This window comes from Pipistrellus kuhlii, unplaced genomic scaffold, assembly GCF_014108245.1.
Source record: "Pipistrellus kuhlii isolate mPipKuh1 unplaced genomic scaffold, mPipKuh1.p scaffold_m20_p_6, whole genome shotgun sequence".
In the NCBI taxonomy this organism is placed as follows: Eukaryota; Metazoa; Chordata; class Mammalia; order Chiroptera; family Vespertilionidae; genus Pipistrellus; species Pipistrellus kuhlii.
Window position 1 is genome coordinate 75,448,876 of NW_023425562.1, and position 26,870 is coordinate 75,475,745.

Genomic DNA, 26,870 nt, shown 5'->3' on the forward strand with positions numbered 1-26,870 from the left:
TCCCACCCCACTCTCCGCCCCCTCCCTATCCTCCATTGTCTTCATCCATTGGTACACAGTTTATGTTCAGTCTCTTCCTCCCTCCCTTTCCCCGATAGTAAATCCCTTTTCAGATAGTAAATCAGTTACTTAGCATTTTCTCATATCAATAATACCACCACATGCCCAATGATACATTTCACACAAAAGACATTTCCAAATAGGTCAACCAGCTTCATCCAGGCCCCACCCAAGGCACTCATAGATCAACACCCCAGCGCTATACTAACTCAACACATCCAGATCTAAGCCTTCATCACTTGATTCAGCAGACCCTCAAGTTCCTGCAAAAGTTTCCAGCCATGTCTGAGAGGCAGCCGTGGGGCAGGGGCAGGTGAGGAGCGAGCTGTTCCGGGCCTGGCTGCTCCGGGCCTGGCCTCTGTTGCTCTGGTTCTCTCCACAACCAGCTGCTCCGGGTCTGGTCACTGCCGCTCCCGACCTAGTTGCTCTGGACTTGGCTGCTGCTGCTCCGGGCCTGGCCGCACCCGACCCGGCTGCTCTGGGCTCGGCTGCTCCGGGCCTGGCCGCACCCGACCCGGCTGCTCCGGGTCTGGCTGCTCCCAGCCTGGTAGCCACTGCTCTGGGCCTGGCCTAAGTATATTTAAAAGACAAATGACAAACAAGGAAAATATATTTGCAGCTCACACGGCGGAAGGATAAACCCTTAATATGTAAGCAGCACCAATATATAAATAAGAGGAGAAATAATTAAAAATGGGCAAAGGATTTCTAGTCAGCAGTTGCAAGATTTTTTAAAGAAAAGAAATGCGGCCGAAACTGGTTTGGCTCAATGGATAGAGCGTTGGCTTGGGGACTGGAAGGTCCCAGGTTTGATTCCGGTCAAGGGTATGTACCTTGGTTGCGGGCATATCCCGCAAGAGGCAGCTGATCGATGACTCTCTATCATCGATGATTCTAACTCTCTATCTCTCTCCCTTCCTCTCTGTACAAAATCAATAAAATATATTAAAAAAAGGGGGGGGGAAATAGTTATAGAGATAAAGAATCATTGAACAGACTGTCAAACTATAGCAGGAGGGAAGCCCCGTGTCCATCACTCTGGACTGGTAACAGCCCATCCATGACGCAAGGATAGATGGAATGCCTTGAAGCTGTAAGAAAGGATTAGGAATTCTTTATGAATCGGTGTAGAAACAGCACTGAGATCAGAAAGCCACAGTGCGTACACATGTGCATGATATGCCACCATCTGTGCACGAAAGAAAGGCATCGAAATCCTCTGGGAGGAGTAACAGAACTTTGAGAACAGTGAGTATGTTTTAGGTGAGAAAGCTTTTTTCTTTACTTTTGTATACTTAAAAAATAATTTTTGGCCCGGCTGCGGTGGCTCAGTGATTGAGCATTGAGCTTTGAACCAGGAGGTCATGGTTCAATTCCCAGTCAGGGCACATGTCTGGGTTGTGAGTTCCATCCCCAGGGCGGGGTGGGGAGCATGCAGGAGGCAGCCTATGGATGATGTGTGTGCGTGTCTCTCTAATTAATAAAAATACATTAAAATATTTTGGTGTTTACTACTCAAATATTCAATTAAAATCAGTTGCCAGCATTGAAAAATTTGAACAGTCCAGATAAAGACCTGGACTTCCTGTTTCTCGTTAAAAAAAAAATTGGAATTGCCTGGCATTATTGGCCCGCGTTCTTTCAAGGCAACAATGAGCTACCGCTGGGCCGCTCTGGCGGGCGTGCTCTCCTGGTTTCTTGGATCAAACGGCTACTAATTGATTTTACTCAATGGCCGCTGTGGGCATTGGCATTCGCAGGCATGTCTGTGCCCGAATCCAGATTCCATGGGGACAGGGAGTGGGGGTCTCATAATAGAAATGTGTGCTTTCCTCGCTCTCCTTTGCGGGGGTGGGGGGGGTGGGGGTGGTGTCAGACAAAGATATAAGAAAACTACAGTACATATAAATACAAAACTCCTCGACAAAGTATTAGTGGACTGAACCCAGCAACGTAGGAAAAGGATAATTCACCACGCCTAAGCGGGAGCTCCTAGAAATGCAAGGTTAGCTTAACTGAAAATCAGCGTCACACACTGTATTACTAAAGGTCAGAAACTATGCCGTCACCTCAGTAGATGCAGAGGAAGCATCTGACAGCCTGCGCGGGTGATAGAAAGCTCTCCTTGGGGTAAAAACGGGAGTTCTCAGGGAGGAGGACTGGATGCCTGTTGACACCCAACCCTGCCAGGCAGCTGGGGGCAACCAGGCATTTTCCTTCCCACCTTAAAGCAAGATTCCTCTTTCATCTTATGGTCTTAAGAACACAACCATCTTGGGTAAGATGACCAGACGTCCCGATTTTTAACAATTTGTCCCTGCGTCCCGCGGTGTTTTAAAAAAGTCCAAAAATCGGGACTTTTTTAAAACGCCGTGGGACGCGGGGACAAATTGTTAAAAATCGGGTCTGTCCCTCCAAAAAAGGGACGTCTGGTCACCTTAATCTTGGGGTTTGCAGATTCAAAGCAAAGTGGTCCTGACTCTGAGCAGCCGCCTGTGAGTCCTGTGGGTTGGCTGTGGATTCAAAAGCCTGAAGCCTCACCCGGCAGTCATCAGCGGGATGCACTTCAGGCTCCGAGCCGCGTGGGAGGGGCGGGGGGTGGAGGGCTCGTCTCTGCCCTCTTTCCTAGGGCTTTGGCGGGTCTGTGCTGCTGGCTGGGAGTCTGAGGAAGGGGTTGAGGAGCAGACTGCCCAGGCAACTGTATTGGGTTGGGAAAAAGGGTGTTTCTACCAAAGAACCAAACCAGCCCCGCCTGCACGCTGTAGGCCGGGCCCACAGCCGGAAGGACTTTCTCCCTGGGTCTGGCGAGGAGCTGCTCGTTACACATGTGACGGTGCTTCTGGGAGAGCCAGGCCGAGGCGTCCGCGAGGGAGACCCCGAGGGGCACCCCTAGAACAAGGTACGTGCTGCTGTTCGGTTGGCATACCCAGGGTGGCTTCCCGGGACTCCAACCCGGGAGCCACGGCTCTCCGGTGAGGCCCCTGGTCTTGCTGTCCGTGAAGTGGGGGGAGATGAGGGCATTGGCTTGCACACGTACAATTGTCTGCCTCCTCCAGGTCGCATCTCTGAGTGTAGAGATGGGAGTTCTAGGCTGTCCGGCTGGTGTTGGGCAGAGGGGAACAGAAAATAGGGCCTGACACCAGGAACCACTGGGACCAAGTCTGTTAGTCAGGGGAAGAAGGCTCACGCTGTGGCCCAGGCCCCCGTGTGTGTTTAATACAGTGGTTCTCACCCTGGCTGGGTAGCTTGGTTGGTTAGAGCCGTGGTCGGCAAACCACGGCTTGTGAGCCACATGTGGCTCCTTGGCCCCTTGAGTGTGGCTCTTCCACAAAATTCCACAGCCTGAAGAAGTGGCGTTAGGAGACGTTTAAGTTGAAAAAAAAAAAAATTGGCTCTCAAAAGAAATTTCCATCATTGTACTGCTGATATTTGGCTCTGTTGACTAATGCGTTTGCCCACCTCTGGGTGAGAGCCTCGTCCCTACACCAAGGCTGTGGATTGGACCCAGTCAGGGTCCCCAACCAATGAATGCATAAATAATTGGAACAACAAATCGATATTTATCTCCCTCTTTCTCTCTCTCCCCTCCTTCCTCTCTAAAATCCATTTAAAACCCCACAAAAACAACCCCACCATGGATCTTAGTCTTGGCTGCACATTGGAATCAGCTGGGCCACCCAGCAGCCCAGTACCATCAGCCTCCCTGGGGGAGGAGTCACAGCACGTGACTTCGGCATCCACCAGAGCTGGGATCAGGGCCTTTAAAGGACAGCAGTCAAGAGATTTTTAAAAGGGAATTTGCTACCTCTTTTCAGTCGTAACAACTGCACTTTCCATGTGTGTGTTTTAATATATTTTTGATTGCAGAGAAGGGAGAGGGAGAGAAATATCAATGATGAGAGATAATACCTGATTGGCTGCCTCCAGCACACCTCCCACTGGGGATCAAGCCCACAACCCAGGCATGCCCCCTTGTCAGGAAATCGAACCTGGGACCCTTCAGTCCACAGTCCCACGCTCTATCCACTGAGCCAAACAAGCTAGGTCCCTTCTGTTTTTCAAACTTCATGGAAAAGGTTTTATTTTGGAAAATGTGGTGGTCTCACCCTGGCTGGTGTGGCCCAGTGGGTTGGGTGTTATTCTGTGCACTCGGGTTTCAGGTTCGATTCCTGGTCAGGGCACATGCTGGTTTCAGCTTCGATCCCCGGTGGGGGTGTGTAGGAGGCAGCCGATCAATGTTGCGCTCTCAGATCCATGTTTGTCTCTTCTCCTTTCCTCCTTCTCTGAAAATCAATAAATTATTCTAAAGAAAAGAAAAAAAAAAAAAAACCTGTGGTGGCCTCAATATCCATCTCACGCCTTCTTGAGTTTGGTGTGGAACTGGGCTGAATTGGTTCCACCTCAGGCTCAGAGATGGGTGCTGACTGGTCTGTCACTCAGCAGCTCACCAAGGTCGTGCTGGCCTAAGCCATGGGCCACAGAAACCTGTTCTGGAGTGGTCAGTGGACTGAGTCCTGTTCCGTAGGAGGAGGGGAAACCCTCTCAGGGAAGGTGAATGGAGGGGCCGATGAACACTGGGCTGCCTGCCTAGGATGAAGGTGACCGTGTGGGTGACAGAATTAAAAAAAAAAAAAAAAAAAGGACCGGAGCCCTTGCTGATACCGTGAGCAGCCTTCCCCGCTCAGGCAGTGGGTTCCCTGCACGTCCCCTCGCTTCAACCGCCGTAGTTGGCATTGCTGTTATCTGCCAGGGAGATTCTTAGTCCATAAAAAAGGAGTCTAAAGCCAGAATCAGGTGACTGCAGACTTCCCGGGAAGCACTCTGAGCCAGAGGCATCCCTTGACCTCTAGTTCAGGGCCACGGCACGCGGTCGGGAACAGGCCGCACTGAGACAGACAGGAGGCTCATCCAATGCTGTCTGGCCTGGCGGGGCCCGGGAGAGTCTCCTTTTGATGCCCTTGTGACCTGAACCCCTGACTTTCCTTTTAACCAACAGAGCAAGTCTCATGCTCACAGACCTCAGCGAGCAGTTATTGGTGGCAGAAATTTATATATATTTTATTGATTTTGTACAGAGAGGAAGGGAGAGAGATAGAGAGCTAGAAACATCGATGAAGGAGAGTCATCGATCAGCTGCCTCTTGCACATCCCCCACTGGGGATATGCCCGCAACCAAGGTACATGCCCTTGACCAGAATCGAACCCGGGACCCTTCAGTCCCCATTGAGCCAAACCGGTCCCGGCTGGTGGCAGAAATTTAGTGTTCTTTCTTTCTTAGATTTATTTTTATGAAGGCTTTCCTTAAATGGCAAATTATGTTGGTGTTGATTTTTTTTTTTTCCAGAGATAACTTTTTAAAAAAAGGGGAGTTGAAATATACCAACTACACAGAATCTTAGGCAGATGTGGCAAAAATGATGAAGACAACAGCGTGAGCGAGCATGCTCGGAGAACGATGTCAGGGAAAGCATGTGTAGGTTTAGAGATGGGCTCCTGTGTCTGCATTCACAGCACAGCCAGCCTTTCTTAGGAAGCTCGTTTTTGGTCAAGATCAGGCTGCACGTGTGGTTGGGAATTCCAGGGACCACAGGCTCAGCCTGGGTACAGGTTACTTCTCTGAACCTCCGCGTTCTGAAACTGGGTGCGAATGCTCCCCTTACAGGGCTTTTATTTGGGGCTGGAGGACTCAAACTGCCTTAGGATCTAGTGTTCCACAGCAAGTCCCAGGAATGCTTTTCAGCATGTTCATTCGCAAGGACTTGCTGAGTACATGCGTACGGAGGATGTGCGCTGAGCTCCAGGCATTTGGGAACAACGCCCTACTCCTCTGGCTTGGATGTCCCCTCTTTGGAGGACAGGCTCAGAGTCTGTGCCCCTTGGTTCCCTCCTCCCAGAGAAGCCCATGTAGCAGTGCTGGCAGATGCAGCCACCAGCAAGCTATGCAGGTCTCCAACGCAGGGTCGGTTCGATTCCTACACTCCCAGATGGCAGCCAACACAGACTTCCCATCAAGCACATTGGAAAAGCCCATCAGTTTCAAAAAGGTGGACAATTTGATTAATAGGCTATCCATTTTGTTTCATTTAGTATTAAGACATTCATAAAGGTACAGTAAGATTTATTGCAAAAACCAGAGGTTAAAATGGCTGTACATCTAAGACCTGCTGGTGTACCGGGAGTGGGGGGAGGGTTGGTGTGTACCACAGATGTACATTGTATTCTGAAACACACATACCTGAACCTTAATTAAATAGGGCCGAGGATTCTGCACCTCTCCTGGCAATGACAGCGCAGCTCCCTTCCTGTCTAGTTGGAGCACTTTGAAATCATGGCTTTCGGGATAGGCAGTTCCCCTTTACAGGATTAAGTCTGAACACAGCTGTGCCCACCAGACTTGAGTTAGTGAATGTTAAAGTAGACGGGAAGTAGCAGGATGCAGAGAATTACCAAATGGAGACCCTCATTTGGTACACGTTTGAGTGTACTTTTAAGCTAACCTTCCAGTAGTTGCTGGCAGAAAAAGCCTAGCTTTTCTTTTCTGTTTGACGGCCAGGAGCTTATCTCAGCTGAACACCCACTTTTCTAGAACACCTTCCGGGGACTGTTTCAGAATGGTGGGCGCGGCCTCTCCTTTTACTTCCTTTGGGGGTTCCAGATGTTTTCTCGTGACACTGGTGAAACATGCCTGCGGGTGGAGGCAACCCCATGAGCAAACAGGGCGGGGGTCACAATGGGTAGAAGAGACCATTGCTGGAGGGCGCCTGCTGCTTCTGTGAAACCCAGTCCGTCAAGAGTAGACTTCACTCAAGCTAAGTGGTTCTCACGCTTTAGAGGCAACCACCTAGAGGCGATTTGGGGAACCCGCCTGGAAGGTTTGGGGCTGGTGGCCTACAGTGCAGAAGCACCCCTCTATAATGTGGCAGTCCTCATTGGCAAAAGCCGCTTCAGTGGCTTCCAGTGAAGTGTTTCACTGATGGCTCTCAGAACTGGCACTCATTTGTTCTTAAAAAGTGTGCATTTTTACCAACGGCCAGGCAGTTGGACCAGGCACACAACTACCGGGCAATAAGAGGCACAGATACGTCACAGCTTGGATCTCAGGAGGGGACAGAGCTGTGTGAGACCCTGGAACCGCTCAGGGAACCAAAGACGGGACAACGATAATGCTTCCCAGGGCTCAAAAGGGAACAGCCGTGCTAGTCAGCTGGACTTCAGAAGCTTGAAGGGCAAATATTCTCTGGAATCGTATTCTTTCTTGTTACAAAGAAGATTTAAAGAATTGTTCAACTTCCACAGCTTAATTTCCAGATTATTCCAAAAGTAAACAGTAAGCAACAACGTTCTTTTAAAATGGCTTTTATTGAGACACTTCCAGGGCTCCTGCAACATCGTCAGTTGGTCCCCTTCTTAGTTGGCTAAACTTTTCTGAATGTCAACCAAGTGCACTCCCACCACCTCAGCAAGAAAGCACTCATCTGTCTCTGCGCAAACACCCAACCAGGAACCCCCACCCTGGCTATCTTGCACAAGTCTCTCATTAGTCCTCCATGGAGGAGTAATAAGCCCAGGCCAAATTCTTCCCACCTGTTCACTAGGCAGAGTAATTTCAAAACAGTCAGATGGCTTAAGTTCAGCCGGTATTACTATCCTCAAGTAATACACCTTAATGCCATTTCTCCCCACCTCCATGTTATTTGGGGATATCCTGTCCTAAATATTAGCTGGCATCCACAGAACTTATAACCTGTGTAACAGAATTGTATCGGCCCCATGCCACCCTCATAATAAAAACTAGTTTTATGCTTTCTCCTGTATGGAGTAGCATGACTAACATTTTAAGGGGAGGTTGGCCACATTTCTACTCAGGTAACAAAAGCATTAACAAGATGAATCCTTCGGAAAGTCTTAGAAATTATAGAAACCAGCCTCTGGCCTCTGCATGGATCAGAGGATCCCATCAGCATTGTAATCGCCGAAAATGCTGGCTAATTCTGCTCCTTGTAACTTCCCTTCTTTAGTATGAGTTGATCTTGGGAATCTTTGCATAGTAAATACACCAGCTCCTTGCATCTTGAAAGCCCTCCACATGGGTGATCTCCAAGCCTTTTTCCTTATTAACAAGGTGGTTGAGTTATAAAAAAAGAGAGTAGTTTCCTGTTTAGTACAATTGTTCCCATCATAAAGTGAAACCTAACATTTACTTCATTTAGAATAAAGAACACCAGGGCATTAAGATTCTGCTTGCAAATTAATGCCAATTTATGTTTACATCCTTTTATCATCGAGACATTTACATATATGAGCAGGGTATGCTCCTTAACAAAAAGAGAACTGGAAAAAAAATGTTTATTTTAGCAGTTAAAAAGGAAAAAGAAAAAAGAATTTAACAGGTGCCTTGAAAGCCTTCTTCACGCCAGTGGCAGATCTTGGTCTTCCACCAGTCTCCTCAGTGGCCTTGGCTCCATCTCGGATGAGAGAGAGAGCCATGGCATCAACTGGTACAAGACATAATGGACACACAGGACTGTAATGTGTAATAAAGCAAATATTTACATTAAGCACAATACAGCAATTTATTTAGATGCTTAAAATGAATACAAAGGGAAATAAAGATCACAAAATTATACATACTACAACAGTGTGTCATATATTAAATGGTATAAATGAATACACCAGGTGGTGTTTAACTAAAGATAAAACTAAATATCCAAAATGCAGCACTCATTGGTTTGCTGCTTCAACACAACACACTTTCATACAGATCTTAAAAGGTGTCAAAATTAGTAGCTGCAAAGTCAATTCTTGCGTGTGGCTTTAGCTTAAAAGATTTCAGAAAACAGATCTGAAATACCAGTTTTTGTTTGTCAGCTGTAATGTCAAGGATATTCAGAACAAGAAAAAATTCTATAATACAAGAGAGTCCAGATATATATATCTTACGTGGCTGGCCTCTGTTGCAAGATTGTACAAGGTTATGTGCAAAAACTAAGTCTGTTCAAAATTTTATACTAGCGTAGTTTCAAGCTTTTGCTAGGTAAACTAGATACAGCGTTTGTTACACAGCAAGGGCAACACTAAAAAAGAAACATCTATGATGGGTACACAATAACAATATCATAAGCATTACCTGAATAGGTCTAAAAGACTGTACAAATATACATTTTAACTATTCAGAATGAATACATGAAAAAAAAAATCAATTTTCCCCAGTCTACTATACACATTGGATTGGTAGCTTGTATGTTGGCCCTATTGCTACCATGTGAATCAGGGTAACACTTCTTAAGGACATTCAACCAAACATTTTACAGAGGGAAAGAAATGTTGAGAAGGCAGATAAAATAAACCTCTGCTTTTCCTTGTGTGCATTTCGTGAGCCACCAGCTTATTGGTTTTTCACATTTAGTTACTGTGTCTGCCACAGCAAGTTCTAAAGCAAATCAGCCAGTCATGTATCATAGAAATAACCACCGGGATTGCAGTGGCCACACGTCCTTACAGCCTGATGACCCAGCAACTCAGAAGGCAGTACCAGATAGTTTTGCAGTCATACTCAAAGAACAGAGTTCCAGGCTGCAATATGTCACTGATGCCAGAGAACCTGGCCCCGATGTCCGAGAACCGGTCACTTATGCCTGTTGGCTGCTCAGTTTAACTCCAGTTAAGCTGCCATGCATTGGCTCAGCTACTCCATCAGTCATGTTCTCAAACTGCTCCCCATCCTCACTGTCAATTGTGCTATTCTGCCACTCAATCTGTGGACCGGACAAGCGCTCATCATTTTCAGATGCATTCTTCCACTGTGACTGGTCCTTGGACCAAAACCCTTCAACTTTTCCATAGGAACTATTCTTCCATTTCAACTGCTCCCTGTTACCTTGCATGGTAGCCTTTTTTTTGGCAGCTGGCTTACTGCTCCTTGCATCCTCACTCTGGGAAGACTCATCGGACCAGGTACCTGGTTTCATTTCACAAGTGTTGTCCTCAAAGTCTGACACGTGCTGGGAACCAGGGCCACTCTCAGATGGAGAAGCCCCACCTTTCCACTCCACAACATCATCTTGGTCAACCTCACTATCAGAAGCATCATGCATTAGTTTGTTTGGTTCCTCAGTCAAATGAATAGTTTCATATTTTGAACCATCCACACCTTTTTGGTCTAGCTTTTCCTCAGATTCTAAAGCATCCTCAGAAATTACCTTCTGTATATGCTCCTCTGGAGTATCATTAGGGATTTTAGGCTCAACTTCAAAAACAGGGTCAAAAGGGCTACCGCTTCCATTGGATTCTTCTTCCAAATTTTCAAAACTGTCTGAGGAATTGTCATCTTCCTTCCCAAGGTGGACCTTTTTGTCAGCAGTTTTACTAGCATTAACTCTGGAATCTTTCTCATCATGATTTTCAAATAACCACTCAGCATCAAAATCCATCTCATGCTTAACTTTGTTTAATTCTTTCATGTTGAAGCCCAGTAACACACCAGGCTTGTACTTCTCACAGTCTCGGACACACTTCTTCCTCTTGTTACTGAAGTGGGAAGCAATGTCACTCTTCCACAACCATAAACTGGCTGCCAGCTTCTCAATCTCTCTCCTGGTGGGATAGGGCTGCTTGTTGAAATACTTTGTGAGGAAGCTTTTCCTGTCTTCATAGGAATCATCTTCATGACCCTTGGGGTCTAAAGCTAAAACAACAGGTTCCTCAGGCTTCTCCTCAAAGAAGCTGGGTGAATCACTATCATCATCTAACTTCCGCTTTTTCGTCAAGGGAAATTCGATTTGCTCATAAGTGCGCTTCATAGGTGCCAGTCCTGGTGACTGATTAAGCCGAGAGGGTGCATTTGTCTTGTCTTGGCCATTCTGGGTCTTCCCAACACCCCTGCAGTGAACTAGATGCAGAGTGATAGTTGAGGCAGTCATGTTGCTGGTATACACACCAAGGCAATGGATACATTTGTAGGTAAGCTTTTTCTCCACTGGATGAACCGTCTGAATAACTTGGTGCCTCTCTCGTAAGTGATGTGCAAGTGCATCAGATATGGGTCCTTTTAGGATTGAAAAGCAAAGAGGGCACAGGGTTTTCCCGATATCTTTTTTATAGGGTACTGCAGCTTGAGGTGAACTTCTAACAGGAGTATCTGCTTTCTCCGGAAGTTTTGGCTGTGGCTTTGGAGGGATTGGAGGGTTACTTTGGGCATGATAAGCAACAGATTCAGCTGGGGCATCCCTCAGGTTGTATGTGGTTACAAGGAGATGGATGTTAGTGTGACTACCCTGCTGCAATGTCAAATCAAAACTCAAGGTAGAATCGGTTTTAGGTCCCAACTCTTCATCAATGTGAACCATCCTCATGTGCGCTGCCATCTTTTCCACATCATTGAAAGTTGAACGGCAGAATGGACAAGACAGACCATGAATTAACATATGGTTGAGCAGGGTATCTGTGGGCAAATAGCGATTACAGTAGAGGCATTTGCTAGTAAAATTATGTATCTTCATAATGTAGTTGGCTACAGCTGGGACTTTCTCAGCCTTATGTTCTTTTTCGAAGTGCACACTATAGACATTTTCAGGGAAAAGCTCATTACAGATCGTACATATTTTCCACTTCTGGGTTGAGGAAGTATTGGCTAGGGGTGGGCCTGCGGCAGCTGCAGTAGGTTTGGAACTGGACTGACCTAATACTCTGGATGCCTGGGACTGGGAGAGGGAAGGAGACTTTAACTGGCCTGATGAGACAGAAGAGGCATTAGCAGACTGCAGGGAGTATCGTGCCGGTGCCTGGGACCTTTGCTCTGCCCCAAGCCCGAAAGATCTTCCATTTCCGCTTGGAAGTAACTGCTTCACAGACTGAGACTGCTGAGGGATGGAAACTGGTGCGTTGCCACCTAGACCCAGTCTCATTGACTGACCAACGCCATAGCCCTGGCCTACAGATTTGACTCCATAATTGTTCTGCTGTAGGTGGACATTGGACATCATGTTGACTCCTGTAGAATTTAAGTTAGGCTTTGGTATTGAGAGTCGATTCACCATCTGCTGTGAAGGCAAAGACCGGACGTTTCCAGAAGCAAGGGAACCAATTCTTGATTGGAGTCCCATGCCCTTCTTCTCTTGAGGTTTGGGAGCAATTAGCATCAGAGGCTTGGATCGGGGAACCACCACATTTGTGTGCCCAATCATGGCAGTGACCTGATAGCCTATGCGTTCGTGGTCTTCGATGACATGCTGCACCAAAGCTTCATAGGACTTCGGTATGAAAAGGCATCGCTTGCAGTGAATACTACCCTCTTCCCAGGCATTTGGGCTTAAGGGGACAGCACCGTTGAGTGATTTTTCGCCTGACTTTGCTATGTAAGGTGCTGCCACATGCTGAAAATGTTCCCTGTAAATGTGCTTCCTAACTACTTCATAAAGAGGATCTCGGTAAGTGCACTTCTTACAGTAATAAACAGCTTGCTCCACACTGTCAGCCTGCTTAGGTTTAAGGCCATCGTTTTTGCTTTTATCTTTGAAAGTGCTGAGGCTGCTACTTGGTGTGCTGGCATTTGGAGCATGAAATATTTTAATGTGTGTTTCCAAAGTCTTTTTGTCTGCATTGAAGGTACAGTAGGGGCAATTAAGGAGAATCCTATTTTCAAAGTCTTCACTATGGACATTCCGAAAATGACTTTTGTAGGCAGAGAAGAATTTTGAAGAAAATGGACAAGCGCTGCAGCAAAAAGGTTTTGTCCGGTAGTCCTAAAGAAAAGACAAGACTGGAATCAGAATGCCACTTCAGATAGGCAATAACAGGTTCTAGGTTCTTGTTCTTAAAAGACATTATTTTTAGAACTGAAACTCTAACGGGTGTACCAGTTAATAATGCGGATTTTGTAATCAAAGAAAACACGATAATTTCAAGAGAAATATCAAAAGCGCTTTATTCAAAGTAATGTCCATCACTAGCTACACATTTCCCCCATCTTTCAGGTAATTTGTGGATACCATCCCTATAGAACTTTTCTTGTTTAGAGGCAAACCATCCAGATACCCAATTTTCCACTTGTATGTTCTGAAGTGCTGCTCAGAAAGTGCATGTGCCATCGATCGGAACAAGTGGTAATCTGAAGGAGCAAGGTCTGGTTAATATGGTGGGTGTGTTAATACTTCCCAGGCAAGATCTTTTAACAAGTCTTTAACTGGTTTTGAAGTGTGTAAGGGTGTATCATCATGAAGCAAAATTACTTTGCCATATCTTCTGGGCCATTCTGGTCGTTTTACAATCAAAGCACGGTTCAAATTGATTATTTGTTGTCGGTAACGATCAGTATTAATGATCTCACCTGGTTTTAGAAGCTCGTAATATACCACACCTTTCTGATCCCACCAAATGCAGAGCATTGACTTCTTTCCAAAGCAATGTTGTCAATGTTGATGGTTGATCCGGATCAACCCATGATTTTGTGCATTTGAGATTCTCGAAATAAATCCACTTTTCATCACCAGTCACAATTCTATGCAAAAAAGAGTTTCTTTCGTGTCGTTGAAGCAACATTTTACTGATGACTTTTCTGTTTTCCATTTGTCTTTCATTCAGTTGATGTGGCACCCATTTTCCTTCCTTTAAAATCTTTCCCATTGCTTGTAAACGATCAGAACTTGTTTGCTGAGAAACATTTAATCTTTCTGCAAGTTGTTTTTGAGTTTGACACGCATCTTCATCCAATAATGCTTGTAATTGTTGGTCTTCAAACTTTTTTGGTTGATCTGGACGCTCTTTGTCTTTCACAAAGAAATCATCACTTTTAAAGCGTTTAAAACAGTGTTCACAAGTGTCCTGAGATGGAGCATGTTCACCATAAGATTCCCGAAGTATACGATAACTTTCAGCAGCACTTTTCTTCAAAATAAAGTAATGAATTAAAACTTCCCACAAATGCTCTTTGGCACAAAATCTAACATTTTTAAGCGTAAAATTATCTATGATGTTAACATCTTCAGAAAATTTGACATATGAAGTTTGAAGCTTGTTGTCAATACAACAAAATAGACTACACATCAAATTGCATATATATCAATGTATGTTTTAACTCCCATCTATTAAAAAAATCCGCATTATTAACCAGTACACCTGGTAAAGTATTGATTTCTTTTGCAAAAAAATTTATGAAACAAAGTCAAATGAGAAAGCTCTTGTAAACTAAATTTGTTTCACACTGAAAATTAAAAAATAAAAAACTCTCAATTTTAAGTTCTTCCTCAATGCTTGGGTAAGACCAGAGTCACATTTGCTTATTGAATGGTTTGAAGATAAATGGTTTATAGTTAGAAATTACAAGAATAAACTGTGTAGTTACTTTCACTCTGTGAATTAGTAAGGTTCCAGTTTTACTACAGAATAAAATTCAAAGCCCAGAGTGTTGTAGTAAAATTAAGCAATAACATATAAAGGCACACTTTTTATCCTTCCCATCATGGAAAAATTTTCATTAAAAAAGACACATCTTCAATAATCTCATTTTTTCCTCTGACTGAAGTCCAGTATAGTATTCAGATTTCACTGCTCATCAAAATACTGATCTGAAAGTAGGCTTTCTTCTACAAACCATGCTCTTCTTGAGCAGCCTCAAAAGTAGTAATGAATTGACAGCTTCTTTGATTCAAATTAAGAAGTAAAATAAAAAATGTCCTACAAACTGGGGAGCCAATGATGTTATCAAAAGCCAGAAGCACTGGTATCAAAGAGCATCTTCCAAAATTATGCTCATTGACACCTGTGTAGCAATTTGGTCCTTTGATGAGGTCAGGTGAAACACGAGTTGCTTAGAAGCCTACTTTGTTTAAGATACTGGTTTGAATCAAAATAAAACATTCCACTTTCCCTTAAGTCTCAACCCTTCTTTAGTGTTGGAATGTGAGGCTTTGGGGATTCATAAAACTGATAATATGTCCCACTTGGAAGCTTTTGTATTCTAAGACTGTTGGTTAATAACTTTTCCTGTGGAATTAATAGTAAGAAAAAAACAGATAACTGTATCAAATTTCTGAGGAAGAGTTTAAAAGTACTAATTCCTTGCCAAGTATGTTCCAATACATGAACAGATCAATAATCCAGAATTATAATTCCTACTGAAAGAGGTAATTGTAAAGTTACAACTGACAATCGATTTTTCCTGTAGAAAGGAAATACTATCTACTAACTCTCTCTGTGTCATAAATGTCACCAGTGGACTAAAGGATCCCAGGTTTGATTCCGGTCAGGGGCATGTGTCTGGGTTGCAGGCACATCCCCAGTGGGAGGTGTGTGGGAGGCAGCTGATGGATGTTTCTCTCTCATCGATGTTTCTAACTCTCTCTCTCCCTTCCTCTCTGTAAAAAATCGATAAAATATATTAAAAACAAAAAACTTATGTTACACCTCTCAGTCACTGCTATCTTACAGAACCACCAAACCCTCCCCCATGTGCTAGCTTAGGTCCCCCACATTGAGGTGGGGTGAGATCAACAAAAAGGAGTAAGAAAACTTAAAAGGAAGAAAGAGTATGGTCTCCCCTCCTCTCTATAAAAAACAAGAATTGCAACAGAAAACGATGGATAACAGAGATGAACAGAATACTGGAGGGAAAATTTTAGAAATAGTAGTGGTACTTTTGGGGGAGGGCAAAATGCTGATATACATAAAACGGGCCTCAGAACTTTAAGAAACAAAACTTCTAAATTTCACACTTGAAGTGTTAGTCCAGTGACAAAAAAGACACGACGTTTTTCTAGTTTTCCCTACTAAAGAAAATATAAAAGTCATGCATCACAATACCAACAGATATATGTTCTGAGAAATATATCATTAGAAGACTTAGTCATATATCTAGATGGTATAGCCTACTATATACCTGAGCTAAATGGTATACAGCCTGTTACTCCTAGGCTACAAATCTGTATAACATGTTACTATAGTGAATATTACAGGCAATTGTAACACAGTGGTTAAACAGGTATCTAAACGTAGAATAGGTACAATAAAAATATAGCATGAAAGATAAAAAAAAATGGTAAACCTGTATAGAGAGCATTTACCAACAATGGAGCCTGCAAGACTGAAGGTGCTCTGGGTGAGTCAGTGAGTGAGTGAACATGAAGGCCTAGGATATACTGTACATGACTATAGATTTTATAAACACTGCACATGCATATTACACTAAATTCATTAAAAAGTTTTTCAATAAATTAAACAGCTTACTATAACTTTATAAACTTAAACATTTTAACTTATTGACTTTTTAAAATAACAGCTCAAAGCATAAAAAACATTATATAGCTGTATAAAAATTATTTCTCTTTATATCCTTATTGTTTTTTTCCATTTAATTTTTAAAAATACTTCATAAACTTTTTCTTTGTTTGTTAAACACACAAACACATTAGTCTTGCCCTATCCAATGTCATCTACATCACTGTCTTTCACCTCCACATCTCGTCCCATTGGAAGGTCTTCAGGGGCAGTAATGTGCATCTCTTCTGCAGTTTCCTTTTCTTCACCGATTTGTTCCTGTTCCACGCCTAATGAGTCCTCATTAGTCAATTCCTCAGGAATCACCTCTAGGAGCTACTCAACATCATCCTTATCCATACACAGGTTAAAGTGGTTTGCCACTGTTCAGCCATAGCCTGATTGATTTTTGCAATATCCTCATCCTTGACAAATCCTTTGAAGGTATGGATGGACTTCTTGCGTGTCTTCTTCCAGATGTCTTTCGTATATTCCTAAGTGACATCACCTTAAGCAGGGTTCTTATGCAGTCATAGATATTGTAATAATTCTAGAATTTCATCAGTATATTCTCAGTGTTTTTCTGTTGCAGCAACAGCCTGGGCAAAGGTCCTGGCTTTAAAAGCAGCTATAACTCCTTGATCCACTGGTGGAATCAAAGAGGTATTGTTTGGAGGGAGAAACACTTTGATGTTGGGGTGAAGATCACCAATAAAAGGAAGATGTCCTGCAGCATAATCAACAGAAAACGAAGTTCCTTGAAAGGTATGTTATTCTTCAAATAGTATTTCTCCATTTTGCTGCTGTAGCCACTCAGGAGGGCATCTTGGAAGAGAAGCTGGGTCATCCATGACATCCTATTGCTCCTGTGTTATACTCTCAGTGTATGTTATTGATATGGCTGAAGACCCTGAGGTTCTGTGTGCCAGATCACAAAGGTTCCAATTTGTAGCCTGCAACATTGCCCCCAAGCAAGACTGCTATTCTGTCCTTAAAGCCTTGAAACTTGACATTGACTTGGCCGCCTTATGGACTGAAGACCTTTCAGACATCTGTTTCCAGAGTAGGGAGATTTCATCCATATAGAATTATTTACTCTGGCAAGTAATTTTCTTCTACAATCAGTTTATATAGTTTCCAAAAGTTCTGCTGCTGCCCTCACACCAGCAATGGCAGACTCACCACTCACTTTTTCACATTATGCAATGAATGATGATTTATTCCTGAATCCTTTACTCAGAGCTAGCAGTATACTCAACATCACAAACATTTTGCTTTGGCCATGATTGTAATGATGCTGACAACTATAAGCTTCTGTGTCTGGTCTTCAATCCAGGTCATTAGAAGTTTCTCCATATCTGATATAGGCCCTTCTTGAATTTTTGTTAATCTCGTTGCCTTCAATGAAGCAGATCCTATAAGAGCTTCTGTCACTTTGTTCTTATTCTTCAAGATTGTAGCTATGGTGGAATGGGACATGTCTGACTGCCTAGCAATAACCATCGCTGGTTTTCCACCTTCATAGTCCTTAATCACTCTTAATTTCATTTCCAGGTTAATCACTGGACATGGCCTCTCACTGTCAACATCAGCAATGGATTCTGTATGTTCAGGGGTCATGATAAATAAAACAAGACTAAATCAAGCACAAGAGAAATGATGCAATCAAGAGCTGTGTTAAACAGATGTACGAATCTGCTTCTGGTGTAGCATACACAGCATACTGTTTTACAGCAAACTCTTGTGAGTAGAAAGAATGTTCTCTCAAATAACAATAAATGTATAACACTGTAAACATATAAATCAATTATTATTATTAAATATTTTGTACATACAGTTTTTTAAATCCTCGCCCAAGGATATGTTTTTATTGATTTTGAGAGGGTGGGTGGAGAGGGAAAGGGGAGAAGGAAGGAGAAGAGGGAGAGAGAGGGGGAGGGGAAGGGGGAGAGAAAAGAAAGCACAAAACATGGATTGGCTGTCTTCTACATGCATGCTGACCAGGGCTTGAACTCCCAACATAGTTATGTGCCCTAACCAGAAATCAAATCTGCAACCTTTTGGTGTATGGAATGATGGTCCCACCAAGCCACTCGATTAGGACTATGCTATACTTTTATGATTGGCAGTGGTTTGTTTACACCAACATTATGTAATGCATTACACATGAGTAATGCATTAATTACTATCTTTCAACAGCTTCAACTTTACTAGGCGACAGGATTTTCAGCTCTATTATAATCTTATGGGACCATTTTTGTATATTCACTCCATTGGCAAAAACATTATTACATGGCACACGACTGTAATCATTTTGACATTCTCCACTATGAAAGGCCTAGGGCTGAAAAGGGAGTATACCTGTCCCACTTACCTGGTTTTTTGTAAGTGAAGGGTCCCAAAGTCCTACATCCTCCCATGTAGTGTTTTTCAAATAAAAGTCATTAGGTTCAAACTGTTTAAAATCCTAGAAAACAGTGAAAGAAGTTTACAAAAACACAGTTGTATCAACTCTAGCCAAACCTTATCCATTCTCTTAAATAGGGCTGGAGTGATGTACCAGAAAATCAACCCCACTGAGAGCTAAATTAGGCGCCAGAAGACTCTTAGGAAACACAAAAAGGCACATGGAAGTTGATCGAACATTTTATATCAACCAAATGTTCCCCTAATGATCAGCCAGTTTCCAAGGAAAACACTGAAAGTTTTAATTAAAAAATTTAGCCACAGATTAAATGCCAAAGTACCCTTCATTAGAGTACTGAAACTCATCAATTGTAGTATTAAAATGGAGTGTAATGTTCACTTATAGCACTACAGATGATATTGTGGTTTTGTACAATAGATTGGGAAGAAAACTGAAGATTTCTGAACCCAAAAAGGAAGAAAGCTATCCAAAGAAAATAAACAGTATTATGTTGAATTTATACTCATATAAAAATTTAATGGCCTGTATCTTCCCAGGCTAGGAAGATAGTCTTAGGGTATAATTTCCCTTGTTCCTAAAAGGTTCATAGTTCAGTGTGGGAAAACCAAATACATGTAAATTACAGGATATGTAATAGGTGTAATGATGGGGGGGAAAATCATGCAGGATAGAAAAGGAGCATTATTTGCATTATTTATTCTATGAAGATTATCTCACTGAGTGTGATGTGAATGGATATTTCATCAGGCAGATCTACCTGAACTTGAGGGGTTGGAGAGGTCATCCATGATGGGAATAACTTAACTAGAGAAGTTTCAGTCTACATAATCAATCCCTAGACTATTATTAGTGGAAATCAGAAAAAGAAAACCTGTTGAATAAAGGAAATTGCTTTTTACTCTCAATTCCATCCAAACATTTACTAAATACCTATTTTGTGCCCAGCACTGTACTAGGTGCCTGGGATATACAGATGGACAAGGTAGTTCTGATCCCTGACCAGTTGGGACTTAAAGACTAGTGGGAAACACAGCTTTAAACATTGCCAGAGGCTTTGTTGACCAACTAAACATAAGACCCGGAGCAATGAGATCTGGAAAAGGAGAAACCAATACATTGGCTATTCCACGGGGCTGTTATAATGCTCATAGAATAAAAGGCTAGAAAATCAGTTTGTAAAGTCCAAACTGTTATACAAGGGGAAGATAATGGTCTATGATGGGTCAAAAGGGCCAAAAATGCTCAAATCCTATGAAAGAGACAACAAGCACCCAAACCACTATGACTCAACAATCAGAAGGTCAACTAGAACATTCAGGTATATTAGAATGGGAACAGGCTCTGGAGTCCCAAAGACAGATCCTGCCACATGCATAGCTGTGAGGTGGACCTATTTCCTTACAGTTTTTTCTTCTGTAAATTGGAGATATGTCCCTCCAGGGGTTGTTTTAAGGACTTGAAATTTAGAGATAATTTTTTAAATGCCTAGTAAATTGCCTGAGATGTGTATGTCCTCAATGGTAATTGCTTTTGCTTCAGGATGCAAAGATGAAAAAGCCCATTTTAGGAAGAAGGGAACAACTTAGGCTAATTGAGAAAGCTATGGTGAAGCTAACGGTGAGGTTCAAAATCAGAATCACACCTAAGAGTTCACCACCCTGGCCGCTGACACAAAGTAATGGATCCGAAGCTGAGTCATGTTAAAATTAAAAAATGGCATGCTACTTACTTCTATGTGTTCTTTACAGTATTCCAACCCAATGTCACTAAGTATTTTTTTCACAGTTTTCCGGGCTTTTCTTAAACTGCCAAGATTGTTGACAGGAAGTTGGAACATAGTTTCTATTGGGAAAAAAAATTTAAGTCAAGTCAAAACATGTACAACTTGTAATATTTACTAATTCCACTGATGGTAGGATCAAAAACCCTGGCCCAGTCTGACAAAATAAGATGAGTAGATATTCTAGTATGTCCTGAATACTTAAAAGAGACAGGCATAAATAAGTGGTCTCTGATCTTTTCTATTTTTAACAAGACATTTTATGTTATAGATTGACTGTGAATCTAACCTGGCAGAATTCTAATTAAACTTTTGGTGATGGACTTCTAAAGTTGAGAATTAGGTTAATAATATCTGATTATTTAAAAATCAAGTGTGAGTACTTTTCTCCTTGTGATGCCAAACCTCCGAAAATAGAAAATGCTCATCATTTCAGCATTATTACTGTATAATTTTGAGTGCCAGGGAAAAGGAGCTTTTGCTGTCTGGGAATTGTCTTAAATATTAATTACTATAGCATTCTTTTTAAAAAATGACTTTATGTTCTTAAAAAAAATGTTTTTATTGATTTTAGAGATAGAAGGGGGAGAGGGAGAGAGAACCATCAATCAGTTGGTTGCCTCCAGCATGCATCCTGACCAGGGATTGAGCCTGCAACCTGGACATGTGCTCTGACTGGGAATCGAACCAGTGACCTTTTGCTGCACAGGCTGATGCTCAACCAACTGAGCAACACCGGCCAGTGCTTGTTATGGTATTTTAAAAGAAACATTCTTAAAAGTTTCTTTCTGCCACAAAAGACACTAATGATTGTGTAAATTGCCTCTCAGCCAGCACCATTCCTGAACAAGGCACTCACTTAAGGTCATGAAATGAATGCTGAGATGGGGAAAGCTAGGCACAGCATCAGAGCAAATAATAGTAACTGTTATATGACTTTAGGGGAATCTTGAAAAATGGAAAGCCTGTATGTGTGGTGAGGGAAATGAAAAGTTATTTAAATGATAAGACCTATCAAAGAAGAAAATTTTTATTCATTTTCCCCAGGTCCTTAAAAGCAATGGTTAAGAACATAAAGTTAGTAAAACTTGGGTGGAGGAGAATGTGTATGGCTTCCAATGAGACTATAAATGTTTATCTAAAAAACGATAACTATCATCAACTTAATAATCTAAATCAATTTTACAGTATATAAAGTTGTTTTAAAAAACCAAAAACAAAGGCATAAAACAAAACCATCAAAGAATTAAAACATAATACATGCAAACCTGCTTTTCTAATTAATAAAGGCTTATTATTCTATAATACCACTACCATTTGTAAACCACAATCATGAAGTCAACTAATCCAAATGTAATACCATGTTACCTCACTTATTATTCTAATGAAAAAAAAAAATCAATTAACTATGAAAAATGGAAAAGAGAAAAAAGGGTGAACCATACCAAAACAAACAGTAATTCCTAGAAATTCTGAATCTGAATATATTACCAGAACTTATAAGTCTCAATATCCTATATAACCTTATATAATAAAACCCTACTATACTAAATGTCCCGGTCATCCAGTTGACCATTCAACTAATCAAAGCATACTATGCTAATGATATGTTAAGGCCACCCAACTGCTTGCTATGACATGCACTGACCAACAGAGGGCAGATGTTCCGACCAGTAGGTTAGCTTTCTGATGGGGTCTGGCTGATCGGGACTGCGTAAGATGGGCTGGACACACCCTGTTAGCTGGACACTCCTGCGGTCCCTCCCCAGCCACAACTGTGCATCGGTGGGGTCACAGCTGGCAAGCGCAGTGGCAGGAGCATCTCCAGCCTCCGCAGTAGCGCTAAGGACGTCCAACTGCAGGCTTAGGCCTACTTCCCGTGGGGAGTGGGCCTAAGCCAGCAGTTGGACATCCCCTGAGGATTCTTGGGACTGTGAGAGGGTACAGGCCAGGCTGAGAGACCCCCAGAAGTGCATGAATTTTGTGCACCAGGCCTCTAGTATTCTATATGAAGAACCAAAGTTGAGCCAAAAGAGAATTGTATTTCACAGAGAAAAACAGCCTTCTCACCTTCAAGGTGGACTCCTACCAGTTATAAAGTATGACTATGGTATTTTCTGCCATCCAATAACCTGAATAATATTTAGCTAAGAGCTGACTTGAAAGTCACTTCTGATACAATTTAATGTACATTCAAGGCCAGAGCTATTACCTTATAGAAATATAAATGCTAAAGAGACGTCTTGTTTCTCTAGTCATTTATAAACTCTCTGAAGGTAAAAAAAACAGAAGAACTTTTGGAAGAAGTTAATCTTGCTTCACTTCAGAGCAGAGATGTGCCCAGAAGGCAGCCACTACTGGTTTCCTCTGCATCCTGGATTAGTAGCTCAACATCTCAGCAAAACAAATACACAAAAATTTGGAAATGTTGTCACCGCTGAAGCCACCAGTCTACATAGAAAACATCCAGGGAGTCAAACTACAGCTCAGATTAAAGGAAAACTCCTTCTATGGGAAATACCAGGCATTCTAAGTGCCCACCCACAGCTAACAAAGTTGTTTGAAGACATCCAAATGAAGCACTAGGTAGGTACCTATATGGTAGGTACCCAATTTATACACTTATAGTTCTGAAAAAGTGAGTATGTTCCTAAGGGATCTTCATTATAAGGAGCATAATTTACAAAAAGTTGTATTTCTGCCATACAGTAAACCTATTATAGTTTACTTATTTAGGTTGAATTAAATAGGCTTATAAGCAAAATAATAATTCTGCTTATTGGAAAGTGCTATATAAAAATGGTTCATTGTTCTATGATTAGCAACGAGGAGAAACCTAGGTTAAAGTTTATATACTGAAAGATGTAGAATATTCTGAGCTAAGTTTATAACTTTCTTCATGACATTTCTAATCTTGGGAATTCCATTATCTGCCCCTTTTCCCAGATGGAGATGATCTCCATGTATGTGCTTACAGTGGCCATTTTTCCAATACTTTGTTCATCTGGAGCTGGAATAACACATTCATGTGTTAGAATCCTCAAAAGCATTTACAAAGATTCTGCTGTTAGAGGGCCACTGTGTATACTTCTTGAGTTTTCCTGTGCCTATAACAAAACAAGCCAAAGGTTCCTTGAAAGAAAGCCTCCACCAAGCTCCATCAGTTAATGTCAATTATTATGGGTGATGGGTAAAAGTCAACTCTTATTTTTTTTCCAGCCTCCTGCTTGCTGTAAAGAGAAAACTTCAAATCAATGGCTGGCTCTAGGATTCATTAATGTTACCTATTTAATTACTGTTTAAATACTTTTACAATTATCCTGGCCTCCTCTCCACCCCTCAAAAATCCTTTGAATTAGAAATTTGGAGAAGGTGCCCAAACCTTTAAGTGATTGAAGGGTAGGAACAGAATAATTAGGAAATTCAGTGCCTGAACAGAAAGAGAGCTAAAAACAAAATATTTAATTATTAGTCTTAGGGAGGAAGATGTCTTACAGTAATGTTAGAAAAATATTGTGTAGAGATGGGCTTGCTTTCCCTCCTTTCTCTTGAGCTATCCTTGACTGTCAAGATGGCCATTTCCACAAGGTCAGCACCATTTTCCTAATACCAAGGAGAGATCCCTTCACCAAACCATAAACCTCTTAGATCATAGCATAAAAAAGGGAAAATATCCAATTTAAGAGAATGGTACCATTGTTAATCTGTTCACAGTAATTTTCAGAGCACCTTCACTTTGCCAGTCCATAAACTAGGAATAGAGATTAACAGCACACAATTCTAGGAAAGATGGGGATTTTTGTGCAAAATAATTATACTTGTAATTGGGTCTATCGGCAGAATAGGAGTTTACCAGAAAGTTGTAGTTATTCTGAAAGATGCTTTGGCCCTGGTTTCATTAATAAAAAACACATTATGGAAAGAGTAAAACATTTTCTAAATTCTAAGAATTGGGAAAGCTTGATGTATTACTAATAACAGAGTTGAAGATAAGTAGCTTTTGGGTAAGCATATAACACCTGATGAGCTAAATTTAAATATATATATATTTTTAAAATATATTTTATTGATTTTATACAGAGAGGAAGGGAGAGAGATAGTTAGAAACGTCGATGAGAGAGAGTCATCGATCAGCTGCCTCTTGCACACCCCCCACTGGGGATGTGCCCGCAACCAAGGTACATGCCCTTGACCGGAATAGAACCCAGGACCTTTCAGTCCCCAAGCCGACGCTCTATCCATTGAGCCAAACCGGTTTCGGCTAAATTTAAATTTTTTTTTTCCAGAACGATTTAAATTTATTGTTGAATGAATGATTCAGTCACATTCCTTTTTTTCCAATCAATCTTTGCAAAAATCATACCCTCATCTACTGATTGGGGCCAAAACACTAAAGTTTTATTAATTTTCAGCCAAACACCTACTCACATGCTGTCTGAAATAAAAATCTAAGATCCATAGGCCTCGGCTACAGATGAATTATAACCAGATAAATTATATATAAGACTGATCAAATGCATATACCTCCTTCTCCTCCATGCAAAAATACTTCTTTACTCCAACTACTAAAAGGGTAAATAAAAGCAGAAGAGAACTTGTCTCATGAGGAAATATATATAGGCTGATTCTGTACAGGAAAAGGATGATGATACAGGATAGACTTGACTGAAGAAAAAAGGTCATTAACTGGGAAACATAATTATAATCACTTATGAAAATATAGCACAGCCAAAAGGCTTGAATTTAGTCAGGTGTACTCAGGATCTTCTGAGTCAGAGAGATGAAGTGAAACCCAACAAATGATAGTGCTAGTTTAGCAGGCTCAAGGCAAGGTTTGGAGGATCTGACACACTAAGAGTCAGTGGGGCTTATCTATGTATGATAGTCCCTCTGCAAAACTGCCAGATCAAAGGTGGTATACTTTAGTCCCTATTTTTAGGGGTAGAAAAACAAACAAATAATAATAAAAAAAAGGCATTTATAACTGTGCCATTAGAAAGTGAGACAAAACCAAAAACAACAACCCCCCCTCCCCAATAAAACCCAACCTTAAACCTTTGACCAGGCACAGATAAATAAAGCCAGGAAGGGGGGGGGGGGGGGGGGAAGCCTCCAAATTAAACCTCTCCACGTTATTTTAAGCTATTATAAGTGTGGATCTAGTATGGCATTTTCCAGTACATAATTCTGCATATTTTATAATCATTCTTATATTGATATGATGTTCCCGTTACTAATAAGAATACATGTTAATTTAACATACCAGAATATACAGAAGCAAATATGATCATGTGTCCTAGTTCCTATCACCTGCTGGAATAACTCTGCTACTTACTAATACAGGGGCGGGCAGTACATTTACAGTTGTAATACAAATAAATATAATAATAAATAATACAACCATTTGCCCTACCCTGTATTCAGGAACTGCAATCTGAACATATACCACAGTCACAACTAATGTATATTAGCAAAAGCAACACAATAATTTTCATAAGGAAAGCATTTCTAACATTGCATTGAGAGCCACACAAGGATGGTTACATGTAAGAATGTTTATCCTTCTTCAGGGTAACACCTAAACATAAGCTGCTTAGTCTAAACCAGTTGTTCTTAACCCCACCCCACCTTCCAAACCCTTGTTTCTAAAATCTTAGATGAATATTTAAATAAATAAGTAAATAAACAAAATGGAGGAGCTTGGGTTGAAATGAAGAAAAAGTTCTGTCTCCAAATATCTCCTTGAAACAGTTACTGGTCTAAATTAAGCTCATAATGCAAACTTACACCAAAGTGGCTGTCTACTGAAACTTAAAATCTGGACCTAGTGGGCAATCAATCAAAGCAAGAAATTTGGGAGCTACAGCAGAATTCCATTAGTTTAGTGAAAATACCCCCTAAATATAATTAGTCTGATCAAAATAAGGTATAGGAAGCCCACAGTAAGCCTAAGGATTATAACATAGCTTTTACTTTGATGTTGTCTTTAAAGCTGTAAAAATAAATACAACCCAAATTAACCTTTAAGAAACTCAGACCCTTGATACTTAAAACAAAGTACAGTTAGTTGACCTTTGCACAACATGGAGGTAAGGGGCATTGACTCCCTGTGCTGTTGAAAATCCCGAGTATAACTGAACTCTCTCAAATCTTGACAAGACTTAACAATAAACATAAAGAGTTGAGCCCTAACAGGTTTGGTTCAGTGGATAGAACATTGGCCTGTGGACTGAAGAGTCAAGGGCATATACCTTCGTTGCAGGCACATCTCCAGTAGGAGGTGTGCAGGAAGCAGCTGATCAATGTTTCTCTCTCATCAATATTTCTAACTATCACTCTCCCTTCCTCTCTGTT

The 26,870-nt window shown here is 41.7% G+C and overlaps 2 protein-coding genes across 6 annotated transcripts in view; both read right to left on the reverse strand.

Moving 5' to 3' along the window:
- Positions 1-8,289: 8,289 nt before the first annotated feature.
- The window catches only part of DPM1 (dolichyl-phosphate mannosyltransferase subunit 1, catalytic), a 63,048-nt gene continuing 44,467 nt past the window's right edge, over positions 8,290-26,870 (reverse strand). Inside the window, exons 11-14 of one of the 3 annotated variants that reach the window (XM_045574344.1) lie at positions 20,466-20,578; positions 18,683-18,775; positions 16,116-17,887; positions 8,290-8,584 (exon numbers count right to left, since the gene is read on the reverse strand). The gene's annotated coding sequence lies outside the window, so the exon portion shown is untranslated. Of the gene's footprint in view, positions 8,585-16,115; positions 17,888-18,682; positions 18,776-20,465; positions 20,579-25,779; positions 25,841-26,870 lie in introns of those variants that run through there. The other 2 variants (XM_045574342.1, XM_045574346.1) reach the window with 2 other exon arrangements.
- LOC118708156 (activity dependent neuroprotector homeobox) overlaps positions 8,615-26,870 on the reverse strand; it is a 36,663-nt gene continuing 18,407 nt past the window's right edge. The window contains exons 2-5 of one of the 3 annotated variants that reach the window (XM_036419225.2): positions 25,780-25,840; positions 20,466-20,578; positions 18,683-18,775; positions 8,615-12,800 (exon numbers count right to left, since the gene is read on the reverse strand). In XM_036419225.2, the coding sequence (XP_036275118.1) occupies positions 9,690-12,800; positions 18,683-18,775; positions 20,466-20,578; positions 25,780-25,807 (3,345 nt within the window). In that variant the 5' untranslated portion in view covers positions 25,808-25,840 and the 3' untranslated portion in view covers positions 8,615-9,689. Of the gene's footprint in view, positions 12,801-18,682; positions 18,776-19,448; positions 19,607-20,465; positions 20,579-25,779; positions 25,841-26,870 lie in introns of those variants that run through there. The other 2 variants (XM_045574341.1, XM_036419229.2) reach the window with 2 other exon arrangements.